Source organism: Nasonia vitripennis, chromosome 2 (genome assembly GCF_009193385.2).
Source record: "Nasonia vitripennis strain AsymCx chromosome 2, Nvit_psr_1.1, whole genome shotgun sequence".
Taxonomy (NCBI): Eukaryota; Metazoa; Arthropoda; class Insecta; order Hymenoptera; family Pteromalidae; genus Nasonia; species Nasonia vitripennis.
In genome coordinates, this window is record NC_045758.1 from 30,749,547 (window position 1) to 30,763,720 (window position 14,174).

Below are 14,174 nucleotides of genomic sequence, written 5' to 3' on the forward strand. Positions count from 1 at the left end.
CATCTTTAAGTACATATAGATGATTTCGCGAATCCACAGATACTTGTTGCGGGTTCGAACTTGCACATATTTCAGCGCTGCAGTGCAGAAACGTTGATGTTTTCGCCGCACTCGATTGAGAGATTCCCGCGAAGGTTCATGTGTCGTTTTGGTTTTCACTCTTGCCGGTTCGAAGTATTTACACCAAAATGTCGCTAAATTTCAACTACGGCGACGATTTAGACGGTACATTCAGCGAAGAAAAGGAAAACGAATTGAGCACCAAAGAGTATATCGTATTTCTCATCGATGGAACGCCGCAAATGTACGAAAACGATTCGCCGTTTCTACGGAGCCTCGAGGTAAAAAAACACCCGATCAAAACAAATGCATTATATGCCTGCGCATATTTGGATGACTGAAGTGAGATACCTGTTTTTTAGACCTACAGAAACATCGTCAGAACAAAGTGTTCCCGTAACAGGAGGGATAAGTTAGGAGTTATGGTTTTCGGGACAAAGGATAAAAATTGCGACGTTGAGCATCTTACGGTACTGCAGGAGTTCGATGTAGTAACGGTTGATACCTTGAAAACAGTTCAAACTATACGTAAGTTTAGCTATTGTCGACAACTTTTTTAATTAAAATACTGATCTAACATGATATTCATCGCACCTTTAGTGAAAGATGAAGCAAATAAATACAAGGAAATGGCATCCGTTGCAAAATATTCTCTATACAATGTTTTGACTCATGCCTATCAGACACTGTTAACTTCTGGATCGAGTTTGAAAACTTCTAATACCATTGTACTGTGTACTTGCAATGACAATCCTTGCGCTGAGGATTCCTCAGAACGTAGACGAATTCAGCATCTCATAGCAACGTTTAAGGATACCAAGACTCGATTACAAGTCATTGGACTTTCAAAATCATGGAATGATGAATATTACAAAGACCTACAAATCATTGCTGGCACCTTCAGTGATGATTTCGATTACAGAAGACTCAAGTTGAATGATTTTGAACAGATTGTTCTGAATCCTGCTAAAAGTATTTGCAAGTTGCCTTGGAAAATCACTCCGGATATTGCTGTGGAAGTGTCTGTTTACAATTTGGTTTCGTAAGAATTTTACTTTTCTTTTCCTGCTGATTTCTATGTTTTTCTTTTGATTTTGGCTTAAAAAAATATTCAACTTATACAGAACTCCAACGTACCCTACTAAAGTAAAGTTAGAAAAAGGTGAGAATGAAATATTGGATGCCGTTCCTCTTCTGCAAGAGAAAAGATCAGAATCAGATTTTCTGAATAGCGGCCCAACAGATTTTGTTGAAAATGTATGTATCATGGTTGATTATCATTAAATTTATGAAATCTATATTTTTATCTTGATGATTTTGAGTAAATTTTGTTGCCAGGCAAATGATGGAGATGATAAACAAATCATAACAAGTCACAATATTATGTATTGTAAAACTTACAGCGATGTCACTGTGTACTTTAAACCTGAGGAAGTTAAGCAAATAAAAAATTTAGGTTTAGAACCAGGCATTCAGATATTGGCATTTAGAAAAGTAGTTGTTGATCCACTGTATCACGTTGAGTCACCATACTTTATTTCTTATACTTCTTTAAGTAGCTATGGTAAGTAGATAATAGTCGAGATTGTAATTAATTATTAAAATTTTTATTTATGATTTCCATTTTGTATTTTAGAAAGTAAAACTTTCTTTAGAGCTTTTGTCAGCAAGTGCTACGATAGAAAGGTGATGGCAATATGCAAAGTGGTCACAAAAATAGCAGTAAAAATATGCGCGATGATTCCAAGCAGAACAGACGGCGGATTTTACATGTATAAACTTCCATTCATTGGTAAGCACTTTTTTTGAAATCGTTTTTAAACGTGATTCTAATTATTTTATACATATTTTTTTAGATACTGTTCGAGAACTTGACAAGCAATTGCCACACTTTGTATTCAATCCTGACAATCCATGTAAGATGAATAAAAAAGCAATAAATTTGTTCGAAGAGCTTATGGAACTAACAAAAGTGAAATTTGATATAAAAAATTTTACTAATCCTAAACTTGAAAAATGCATTGCGCACATAGAAGCATTAGCTTTGGATGAGAAGTTGGGTTCACTGCCTCCAGACAGTACACGTGAGTCTAAAAAAAATTGAATCTTACAAGGTTTTTTTTTTATTTGATTTTAAAGAATGACTTATTTTTCCAGTCCCCCCACCTCTTAAAGATGAAACAAAAATGTATGTGGAAGAATTAACAAGATTGTTAGATTTAAGTTCTGAAGAAGAAGCACAAAAACGACCGGGTTCACAGGCAACTGCCGCGAGAAAAAGGCCAAGATTTGATGTAGAAGAGATGGCTTCGAAAAGAGCGGTAAATAAAAGCTAATTAAAAAAAAATACCCTAAACCGCAAGAATAACGATTCGCATCTTCACGTTTTTCACAGCTTGCAAGTTTGACCGTAGCAGATTTACGAGAGTATCTCGTGAGTGCCAATCAACCAACGGTTGGAATCAAGTCTGTTCTTATTCAACGAATATACGATTATTTAAGATTGTGATCAGGTAATATCGTTAATCATTCAATAGCAAGACCAACGTTTATACCTCAATCAAAAAGTCAATTTACGCTCATGGCTGTGCCAGATCAAAACGACAGAGATATTGCACGATACATTTTTTATCCGGTAAACAAATAGTTTTACTGTAAGAACTGCATGAAATGTAAGTCTACACAGAGTTATAATACACGAATTTCTAATTAAAGAACAACGCTCTGTATTCAATCTGCCTTTAACGCCAACGCAATTCTCGCCATTAGAATCCGAATCTTCCCGCCACCGTCACTACGCTAGTCACTCGCGCAGATACTTCAGCGCCTGCTCCATCCTGCGCACGTCGACGTCGCGAGCTATTCATTGACCGCGGCTGCTCGCCGACGTCGCGTGCCTCTTATCACACACACTGTCTCATTGTCGGCATCAGCTATCTCGTCTCTTCTTCATCATCGACACCATCAACAAAATCAGCGTAACATCTTCGTCAGCAGCAGCAGCAGAAGTGTCGAGTCAAGAAAGCAGCAGCAGACGACAGTCTTCGCGCGAGACAGAGAGAAGGGGATAATGTGCCGCCGCGGGCGAACAGTGACGGACAGCTGTGTGTGCGTGTACGTGTTCAGCAGCTGCTGGAGAGCGGCATAAAAAGCCCGGCCGAGCGGTTCGGCGGCTCAGAAGTCCGTCGCCCGACTCACGCACTCCTATCTTTCCTCGTATATACTCTATACCATCTCTTATCATCGTGTATACCTGCAAGTCGTGAGGATTCCGACGCACACACGCGGTTCTCTGCGCTAGCTGTCAAGGTTCTGACGTTCGAGTTCGATTTGTACCGATAACCAAGCGTCCACCAAAATGTGCGGTGAGTACCACTTGCCTGTGTAAACCTGCGAACAGTGTGTTATCCGTATACGATGTTACAGACGGGAGAAATCAACGGGTTGTTTAGAAAAACCGCCAGTCGCGCGCGTGCAGCTTTCTCCCGGCTGCTCCGTTCTAAGCCCACATAATATGATATACTCTCGTTCCTCTCTGACTCATTGCGCCTATTTTAGGGTGATCCGCGGAAAAACCCGGCTGCCTCGGCTCTATACTATCAATCAATATCGTAAGAAGCATATGTATCCGCGAACTAATCTGCGGGCGCTAAATTTTTTATTGTCGCGAATTCGTTCGACCTTGGCTATATTATATGCACACGTATGCCCGACGTCTACGACGCGCTTGCCTGCGATTCGATTTCAATTGCCGCTCTGTTTGCTGTACCATTACTGTTAAATCAATCGATCGACGAGTGTGTATGTGTACGATAAATTTTCGCGCCCCTGCAGAGCGAGACTTATTTACTGTCAATGTCACCTGTGTACGGCAAACACAGCAGCGAGATAAGCCGACGAGTCTTTTACTCGTTTGCGGCACTTTTCGATTCAGTAATCGCGCACTTTTTTCCAGCATTTACAACGGCTCTAGATAACCGTGTGAATTACAGGAGATAAAGCGCAGCTTTTCCGGAAACTTGTTGTCGATCGTTTCTCTCGTTAATTTTTTTTTCTTTCGTTTACAACGATCTCGAAAAATTCCGAGCGTCTATATGTTATACTCCTGGATTCCTTCTAATCTCGCGCCATTTAAAACATTCACGCGCTCCATCGCAGATAAGCAATTCCGACACTGATATACGCCCAACTCTTCCGTTAACGATAATTATAAAGGCACAACAGTACATGCGGCTTATCGGGAAGGATACATTTGTATACTCTGAATTATATTACGCACTTACGCACAAAGGAGTGTAGCAAGCCGCGCGCAGAATCCCGCTTTCATTCGAAAGGCGTATCTTGTGTGCGTGTGTATATGTATATATTGTATATCCCATATTCACAGACACATGCGCGCGTTGTGAAAGGCCTTGCGCAAGCCGCGAAGAAAGCCTTGGCTCCTTCGCTTTTTGCTACGATCGATTTATAAGCGTGTGTACGTATTCGCCCTGTCGTATATTATTTTTTGAAAAACCGCGCGTACAACGACGGCATGTGTATACTTAAAGCTCATTCTGCGCTAGACAAGAGAGAGGAGTGTGAAAAAACGCGTGGGCGCGAAAAGGGGTGCGCCGCGGCGATCAACGACCCGAGCCTACGTGCGCCTTCGCTGTATATTTTATATACATACTTTGTAGCGCCGCTGCACTTTGTCTTTGTACGTTTACTCTGTGCTTGTATGTATAGCTGTATATGAATTTTGTGAAAGACGCATATTATATTCTCTTCGGCGCTTGCGAAACGGGCGGAATTTTCAGATCGGCATTGGGCTGCTCCCCCCATGAGTGAGTCGAGTGAAAGTTCGGTAGTTCACTCTGGGACTGTATTATAATGCACGGGTTGACGCGATAATGTATGTGTGTGTGTGTGTGTGTGTGTGGGTATGTATGCGGTCGAGAAGCGTGTAATCTTTCTCTCTCGGAGACCGGCTGCTGCTGCGGTTATTTAATTTTTCGACGCGCGTTGTCGAGTCGCTTCGCGCGCTTTAGAGTGGGTGTGTTGAGGTATAGCGCTGCAGTAATTGACGTAATTTTGCATCGACGCGAAAATGTATGCGGAGGGACGGTTGGTTTGTTTATTGACTTCGTAGCGGATATAGGTTTCGTTTTTAAAAAACTACTCGCAGAGTAACGAAACAGGTCGAGTTCGCGTATCTAATCTTTCATGAACAATATTACCAGATAGAAGCAATCGATTCCCGATTAGTTTTTACACACACGAAAATGAAAGTCACACACAGAGAACGTAGCTTTCGTATTATTTGTTCCCTCGCTTTCATCTATACAGTCAGCCAAAAGCTACCTCAATGTTTTTATTTACACTCTCACCGCGGCGCAGTCCCGGAGTTATAGAACTTAAGAAACAGCTGCATTATGAAAGATCGATCAAAATCATTATCAAAAGGCGCTCTCAACGACTGACGAAACACGCCTTTCGAATTTCCATCAGCTGTGTCTCTCTATTTCTATATATTCTCTTGCGACAACGCCGCCGCATTTTCGACAGGTCCCGGGCGTTATTTTTCAAGCGACACGTGTTTTGCCGGTCGCGCGCGCGCGGCAAAAAAAAATCTCTCGCGGCGCAGAGATCCTTTCACTTTCCGCGCCCACAAAATAAAAGACTAATGTGAACTCTTGGCGCCGCTGTCGTTGTAAGTATATCCCTCCCCCGTGGCGGGATTGGTTTATCGTAATGCGCCGAGAGAATATTTGTATGCGTGAGTAACATGGAAAAATTTCGGTGACAAAAGCTGCGTGAAAGGCGAGACGGAGCCTTGACATTGCGCCGGGTAGTCAGATTTTATGTATATACACACACACCTGCGACGGTCGTTCAACTTTGCCCGTAACGGGACGTGTATGCGTTGTGCATCGCAATTAATCGATTAGATGCTTGCGTTTCCTCTCTTTCTCCCGGCGATTTTCAGAGAATCTTCATATCGAAAACTGCGGTTAACTACAAAGTTACTATTGTCACTCGCGCGTGCAGAAATTCCGCGACACTATCTTTCCTCGTCGCGCAGGGGGGGGGGGGATGTGTGTTATTATACCGTTTTCCGGTTAAGTTTTTTCCAATATACTTGCACTTGTTACACAATGTAAAAGTGACTCACTGGCAAACGCGGCGATAATCGTTTTTCAAGATCGCCTCTTATAATCTCTCTTATAGCCGATAAAAGTCTCGGAGACGAAATTACTGTCCGATGCATCATCTTAATCCCACCAGGGTAGTCTGACTAATTGCTAGACCATATTCCGCGCGGATATCTGGATAAGCCTTCGCGCATTATCTCGAAATCCGCGATAATCTCCTCTCGTAAAGTGCCCGATCGAAAATGAAAAAATAGATGTGCTTCTCTATTATAAAGCTCGTCGCTTACTCGAATCCTGTGTCAAACTAGTACAGTCTAAGATATCTATTGTTCTGTAGTGATGGGAGGTACTCGCTATTGTTATACAAAATATCGATAGTATAAGTATAATCCGAATCGACGGACAGTCGCTCTGCGTATACGCTTTTAATGATCCTACTCTCAGCTGTATATTGATTGATGGTCTCTCGGCTAGAAAGTCGTCCCACGAGAAAGTCAACTCTCCGATGCAATAATACTATCTATATTTATAAAATACGCTCGCGAACCTTTTTTTTGTCTCGCGCGAACGCCGTACCCATAATAGTGGTGTAGATTGCAATAAATCTCAGGGAGAGGGAGAGGGCTTTGGAATGTGGTCTTATTGCGAATAAAACGAACGCGCAGTGCTATAATCGACGTGTGTTGTTTCGTTGCAGGAATTTTCGCCTACCTGAACTACCTGACGCCCAAGACTCGCAAGGAGATCCTGGAGCTGCTGGTCGGGGGACTGAAGCGACTGGAGTACCGTGGATATGACTCCGCAGGTGAACGATTGTTTTTTTTTTATTTTAATTTAAAAAAAAGTGCAGGACTTTTAAAGAACGACGTCATTGTCGTCGAATTCCGTGCTTCTTATCCTGCCCCTTTCCTGATTTGCATAAGCACCAGTCCTTTTTTTACATTCCCATCGCACGCGCACGCGTCTCGCGAAAATATTCGCGCAGTGCGTAGAGAAAGAAGGAGAAAGTGCAACGCACCAATTGACCGAAGCTAACCCCTGTCTTCTTTCTTTCATTTTTCTTCGCAGGCGTCGCCCTTGACTCACCCGACGGCAAGGATATCGCCATCATTAAGAAGCAGGGAAAAGTCAAGGCTCTCGAGGAGGAAATATTTCTGCGTAAGTCATCGCTGCACAAAGAAGCTTCGCTCGAATTTCGAGGATTTCTGACGACGGCGGTAAACTCGAGCATTTGTAACGTTATACTGAGAGAGAATATCGTCGTCAGCGGACATGCCTCTTATATCACCTATGTTGATCAAAAGCCGAGAACGAGATGCCGTTGCATCACGCGCGGGAGCTTTCACTTCGAAGCGGCGAATGAAATTGTAAATAAGATCGAATGTATCTGTGTGCGTAGATTCGACGCTGGACTTTGACACGAACATCGAGAGCCACGTCGGTATCGCGCACACCAGATGGGCGACCCACGGTGTACCCTCCGAGGTCAACTCTCATCCTCAGCGCTCGGACATCGAGCATTCCTTCGTCGTGGTTCACAACGGTAAGTTTCTGCTGCGATTAGCATCTCCATGGGCCGGTGTACTTGAACGAGAGCGTGAATGACACGTTGGATTTTCGTTCTGTTATCTAGGAATCATCACGAACTACAAAGACATAAAGATCCTGCTGCAGAACAGGGGCTACAGCTTCGAAAGTGAAACCGACACGGAAATCATAGCCAAGCTCATCCATCACATCTGGGTTCAACACCCAACCTACTCGTTCCGTGAGCTCGTCGAGCAAGTCGTTCAGCAGCTCGTGAGTATAGAGACGTATAGACACACAATCATTAGCATGAGAGAGTTCTTTCGCCGTTTTCGGTAGCGCGATGCCATCGATTATCCGTATAGACGCGCAAAAGTGAGCGGCGCTTTCAAAAGGGAGAGTATGCGAAGTGAATTTTGAAAATTAGAATGTCGGATATCGAGCCGAAGATGGGAATTTCCAGTGCCGCAATCTCGTTGCGAAATTTAGGAATAACGTATTTCTGATAAAAACTTTGCGGGATTGTGAAACTCGCTGCTTTTACGAAATGCGTCTCAATAATTTATAATTTTTCGAAGCGAATGACAAGCCCGACATTTATTTGTATAATTGCAGGAAGGTGCGTTCGCTCTCTGCTTCAAGAGCAAGCACTTCCCGGACGAGTGCGTTTCCACGAGACGTGGATCCCCGCTTCTGGTTGGCATCAAGACCAAGACGAGACTCGCCACCGACCATGTGCCCATCCTCTACGGCAAAGGTGAGACTCGACCTGTTTTCTCTCAAAGCCCACTTGTCTCTTTCTCTCTATAAATACACGCATACAGTAGCGAAGATGCAGTCAGGCAGGATCCGGAGGAGAAGGAGCCGATCGAGGATCCGAGGAGTTTACATTAATTCATGAGATATTAATATAGATTCGCCGAGCTGGAGCCATCGCGTAATACTCGCTCTACCTGTTTCCCCCTACGACCTGCGAAATTTCCATGATGTGGCTAATATGCTCTCCTGAATAACGATTTCTTGTGATTTATGTACTAACCCAAACGAGACGAAACTGCGTTTTGTATTCTTATAACGATATTCGTTTATTGTAAACTATCGAGGCGTTTACTAATAAGCATGACTTCGTTTTTTTTTTATTTTATTCTGTTTCGTCACTAACCAAAGATACTTTGCATGAAGGATTGTATTTCTAACAACGCATGACCGATAAAATCCGTATCCATGTCACGACAAGGTACTTATCGAGTACTCGTACGGTAGCACGCATATTCGTCATTTTAATCTCTCCTCCACTTCTGCGTAGTTGCAAGGAAGAAGGTCACAACAAGTTGTACTCTTATACTTTGCTATATATCTTTTTTTTCTTTAGCTTCGTTATCACTGTCGCGTGACTTTATTTTGCGGTTCGTGAATGTTGCTTATTGTTTTCTTTACACTTTCTAAAGCTTCTGCTCCAGATCTTGTATATATTTACGGTCTACTTTTCCGAAACGTTTAACATTTAAGAATAAGACAATCAGTTTTGGCTGTACATGGAATCGCTTTGTAGTTGAAGAAAAGGATCGCACAACACGGCTCTTCTTTCTTGCAACCATAGAATGGACTCGCATTGCAAAAATTGAATAAATATTTTTTATATAATAGATACTCTATCTCAAGACCATAATCTTAATTGAATTATCACGTAGTGCTTCAACACGCATTTATTGTCATTATTCCAGCGTAAATATAGCATACTGCCATAAACATTTACAATTTAAGATTATAGAAGCTAGAATTATAACTATATTAAAATGTAATTTCTTCCACTGGTACACGCAATGTTTGACTTTGATCTGCCACGAGCAAAGATTATATACAAAGTTAAAAATTATAGTGCTATATATTTTACAAGTATATAATATCATATATAAAGATTAAAAATGAGAGAATAAATAAAAGCTAGCAGTCCGTTGATGTGGATACTACATGAATGTTTCTTTTGCATGAAACTTCGTCTTCCGGTATGTTCCTCGACTTTTCGCCCGAACAGACGACCTTCCACGCACTGTCAAAGGTATATAACACACAGACACTATTAATAACTTTACCTCGGTTTTGCTCGTACATACACGTATATGTATAATGAGAAAAAGCTTGCGATAAACCGTCGAAAAAACTGCGAACCTTATATATTTTACATATTCCGATAGAGATCCCGCGAAAAAGAGGAGAACGAGTGCAGCAGGCTATATACCTTACAGTATACCAGTCGTCCTTCTTACACGTCTCTGCCACGTGCAGCGCTCTTTCCACTTCCGTCTTTCTCTTTTTTTATCGCCGACTCTCGCTCTCCTCCCCTTTTTTTCTTCCCTTTTTCGACGTTATACGCGCATACTTGCCTTCCGTCACTATCCTCTGTTTGTCCTTTCGTCGATTTTCTCCCTTTGTTTCACCGAGATTTTTAAATTACTCTCGCTCCCTTGCTCCTTTTCACGTTCAATTTTTGGCTTGCGTTTGCATATGCTTTATGTCGGAATCGAATGTGCAGGAGAGTAATTTGAAAATTGGCTAATGCATATTTTAATTTTTTAATTTTATTTTTAGTCGTCGTTGCGCAGCAGAATGTCAATAAGCTTTCTGTATCATTTTGTGTATACATATATATCATATGCCGTTTTACATCTTTTTGTTTTCATCTAGCTTATGTTACATAGCTTTAGTTTAAGCATGGTTTGTTTGACTAATTGTGTTTTTGTTGTTTTGTTGTCCTATCTACTGTATGCCTCGAAATCAGCAGAAACTGAAGCCACGACGACAGGTATATTTCATTTTATGTTTTACAATTTATATTTTTGCATGTAACTACACGCTTCTATACGTACTGCATCTTATTGTTTATTGTCGCTTCTGCGCTTTCTCTGTTGAACAAAACCGCTGTGCAACCTGCTGGCCGCTAACCAATTGTATTTTGTATATTACATGCCGCATTGATCACGTATTATTATTTTAATCATTCTTATAATTTTTTTTTTATTATATTATTTACAATAAACCAAACGGAACGTAACCAGGGCGATGGTGGAGAGGTTTCCAGTGGACACACGAGCGAATCTCGACTAATCACACTGTATAATTTCTTTGTTATTTTTTCTTTTACTCTCAAATATATTATACATTTAACACACACTGTCTCTTCACGGTGATGGTTTAGTTCTTTATATATTTTCAGTGAACAAGTCTCTGGTGTCTGTAGTCTCCGCGACATAATGCAATATCACGAGTCTATGTCTGTCTGTCTCTCTATGTATACGACGTAAAAAACGTTGAAAAATCAAGTGCAATGTCTGCGTTGTTCTCTCGCGTATGCCGCATTATGTCATGTTACGACTTCTTTTCCTCTTATACTATTTTCTCTACTATATTTATATATCGTGTACATATAAGCATTCGTACGAAACGAGTCACGTAGTCGACAGCACCGCGAGATGTATCTCGGACGCACACGTGTGATAAGGTCTGGATGTTTTTGCAGAGCACCGTCCGCACCGCAGGACAGCTGAATTCCCCATCATGCCCCGCAGCGAGAGCACTTCCGAGTTCCAGCCGCTCGAGGACAAAGAAGTCGAGTACTTCTTCGCATCGGACGCCAGCGCCGTTATCGAGCACACCAACCGCGTTATTTTCCTCGAGGTGAGCGCGACGATTATTTTGTTGTTTATCGTCTTCTTCCATTTTATTGGAGCCTTCCAAGAACACAGAGGCGTTATTTTATCGTGGAAATTCAACGATCGCACTCGACGCGGTTTAATAGAAACTTGGAAGAGGCTCTTATCGGAGATTTTCGAGATAGCATTGTCTCTTTTTCATATGCGAGTAAAGACGTCACGGCTATTCATACTGGGGAGAATTTTCAAGTAGTTTTAATCAAGTTACGATAACGGCTATTGTAAATAAAAATGACTTCATGCCGGCTCGGTGAAACGGATCTTCGGAAGATTTGCATAATATAAGTATAAACTCGGAAAATAAAAAATTTATGATTTCAGGACGACGACGTAGCCGCAGTAAAGGACGGCGCTCTGAGCATCCACCGTCTGCGCCGTTGCGTCGACGACGCCCACGCCCGCGAGATCCACACCCTCAAGATGCAGATCCAGCAGATCATGAAGGGCAACTACGAGTACTTCATGCAAAAGGAGATCTTCGAGCAGCCCGAGTCGGTGGTCAACACCATGAGAGGTCGTCTGAACTTCCGCGACAACTCCGTCACCCTCGGCGGTATCAAGGACTACATCCCCGAGATCAAGAGGTGCAGACGTCTCATGCTCATCGGTTGCGGTACCAGCTACCACTCCGCCGTTGCCACGAGACAGCTGCTGGAGGAGTTGACCGAACTGCCGGTCATGGTCGAGCTGGCTTCCGATTTCTTGGACAGGAACACGCCGGTGTTCCGTGACGACGTTTGTTTCTTCATCTCTCAGTCTGGTACGTTTGGCTCTGAAATTCAAATGCTTCTGGATTGTATGGTGTGATGTATACTAAAGTTGAATGTGCCATTCGCAGGAGAGACAGCAGATACCTTGATGGCTCTGAGATACTGCAAGGGTCGCGGCGCTTTGATCGTCGGAATCACCAACACAGTCGGCAGCAGCATCTGTCGCGAGTCGCACTGCGGTGTGCACATCAACGCAGGTCCGGAAATCGGTGTCGCCAGTACAAAGGCTTACACCTCGCAGTTCATCTCTCTTGTGATGTTTGCGCTCGTCATGAGCGAGGATAGGATTTCTCTTGGACAAAGGCGAATGGAGGTTCGATTTCCCTTTGCGTCATGCGCGATTCATCTTCTTCTCTGTTTGGCCTTGGATGATAACAGTCGTTTTGTGCTTTTTATAGATTATCGAGGGATTGAAGAACTTGGACAATCAGATCCGCGAAGTCCTGAAGCTCGACGACCAGGTCAAGGAACTGGCCAAGTCTCTGTTCCAACACAAATCCCTGCTCATCATGGGTAGAGGATACAACTTTGCTACTTGCATGGAAGGAGCTCTCGTAAGTCGCCGTTATCTGAGAATAGCTCATTTTTTTCGTATACTTGTTTTGTAACAGCTTTTTCATTCGACCTTTGCAGAAAGTCAAAGAATTGACCTACATGCACAGCGAGGGTATAATGGCTGGTGAACTGAAGCACGGACCTTTGGCTCTGGTCGATGATTCCATGCCTGTGATCATGATCGTCATGAGGGACCCAGTATACGTCGTAAGTATACAACTATAATAGATGCTAGAATTCACGACAAATTCAGTACTATAATCTCTCGTTAATTTCTAGAAATGCATGAACGCCTTGCAACAAGTGACAGCCCGTGATGGCAGACCGATCGTGATCTGCGAGGAGGGCGACGACGAGACCAAATCCTTCGCTGCCAAGTGTCTGGAGATCCCCAAGACCGTCGACTGCCTTCAAGGAATCCTGACCGTCATTCCAATGCAACTGCTTTCTTTCCACATCGCCGTGCTCCGTGGCTGCAACGTCGACTGCCCGCGAAACTTGGCCAAATCCGTCACGGTAGAATAGACGCACGTTCCCTATGTTGCTTTTCTTTTGAGACGATAAAAAAACATGATGATACTGCGGTGAGGTCGCGCACATACGACCAAAGGCATGAATCGGCTGTGGCAGTGCGAGAACCGTCGCCACTCGAGCGTTCGAATACTCGGAACTTCGAGCGCGCGGTGATCGAGAATGAGAACGAAATTGTGTCGAGTGATCTTCTGGATTATTTCGAGCAATGGACGAGGATGAATTTTGATGACGATGAAGTGACCGCACGTTTTTTTTCTTATACCTGTTTGTTAAAACGATGCGCAAAACATAGACGTTAATGAGCTTCACGAGGTGAAATCCCTCGACCGCTTTGATTCTTGCAATATGTAACTTGCATTTGTATTCATTCCACCGAGTTTTCTTTTCGCGGAGGCGCAAGAATTGTAAAAATCATATTTAAACTAGGCGCGTGCCCAAATTTATTACTCTTAAGTGATTTTGTATACGGAAACTTCGTATTAGCTGTAAGAAAATTTTTTTTATACTCAAAACATAATCTTTACGACAGCAAAGTAATGGAGAACTAATCAAGGCATCGCACAGACATACTAACGATGCTCGTTAAAATTGCGAGCCGCGATTGTAAATATTATACAAGTTGTCCCTAAATCTGGTTGAGTATTGTTTTTATTGCGTACGTAGCGCGTCCGAGCGGAAATTTCATTGGACATTATACACAGATATATATATATATATTTTTTTAACGAACATTACGAAAACTGTACAAAGCAAGATTTTATCGCGTTCAGTGTACTAGCGGACGCGCTACGTGAAGTAACGCTGTGTAGCTGCTGAGCGTCGTGCAATGAGTATGTCCCTGATTGACAATAATAAATTTTTAACAATCACCGTTCGATCAGTTT

The 14,174-nt window shown here is 42.7% G+C and overlaps 2 protein-coding genes across 6 annotated transcripts; both read left to right on the top strand.

Annotated features, from left to right (window-relative positions):
- The first annotated feature begins 26 nt into the window (after positions 1-26).
- Positions 27-2,777, top strand: LOC100122533 (X-ray repair cross-complementing protein 5-like). The gene is made up of 9 exons (XM_001606091.6): positions 27-341; positions 423-588; positions 661-1,102; positions 1,185-1,317; positions 1,399-1,624; positions 1,697-1,852; positions 1,917-2,144; positions 2,218-2,381; positions 2,456-2,777. The coding sequence occupies exons 1-9, from the start codon at positions 189-191 to the stop codon at positions 2,567-2,569; spliced, it is 1,782 nt and encodes a 593-aa protein (XP_001606141.1). The 5' UTR covers positions 27-188; the 3' UTR covers positions 2,570-2,777.
- A 122-nt stretch (positions 2,778-2,899) lies between these two features.
- LOC100122547 (glutamine--fructose-6-phosphate aminotransferase [isomerizing] 2) lies at positions 2,900-14,160 on the top strand. Of its 5 annotated transcripts, none has more exons than XM_016982804.3 (14): positions 2,900-3,425; positions 6,892-6,999; positions 7,263-7,352; positions 7,594-7,737; positions 7,828-7,994; positions 8,337-8,478; positions 9,757-9,780; positions 10,501-10,524; positions 11,239-11,396; positions 11,753-12,191; positions 12,270-12,514; positions 12,600-12,755; positions 12,835-12,963; positions 13,036-14,157. In XM_016982804.3, exons 1-14 carry the CDS (start codon positions 3,419-3,421, stop codon positions 13,279-13,281), a joined length of 2,079 nt encoding a protein of 692 aa, XP_016838293.1. In that variant the 5' UTR covers positions 2,900-3,418; the 3' UTR covers positions 13,282-14,157. The 5 variants fall into 5 exon arrangements, with proteins under 5 accessions (XP_016838293.1, XP_016838294.1, XP_016838295.1 ...); XM_016982805.3 differs by having other exon boundaries at positions 10,504-10,524; XM_016982806.3 differs by lacking the exon at positions 10,501-10,524 and having other exon boundaries at positions 2,901-3,425; positions 13,036-14,160.
- Positions 14,161-14,174: the final 14 nt, after the last annotated feature.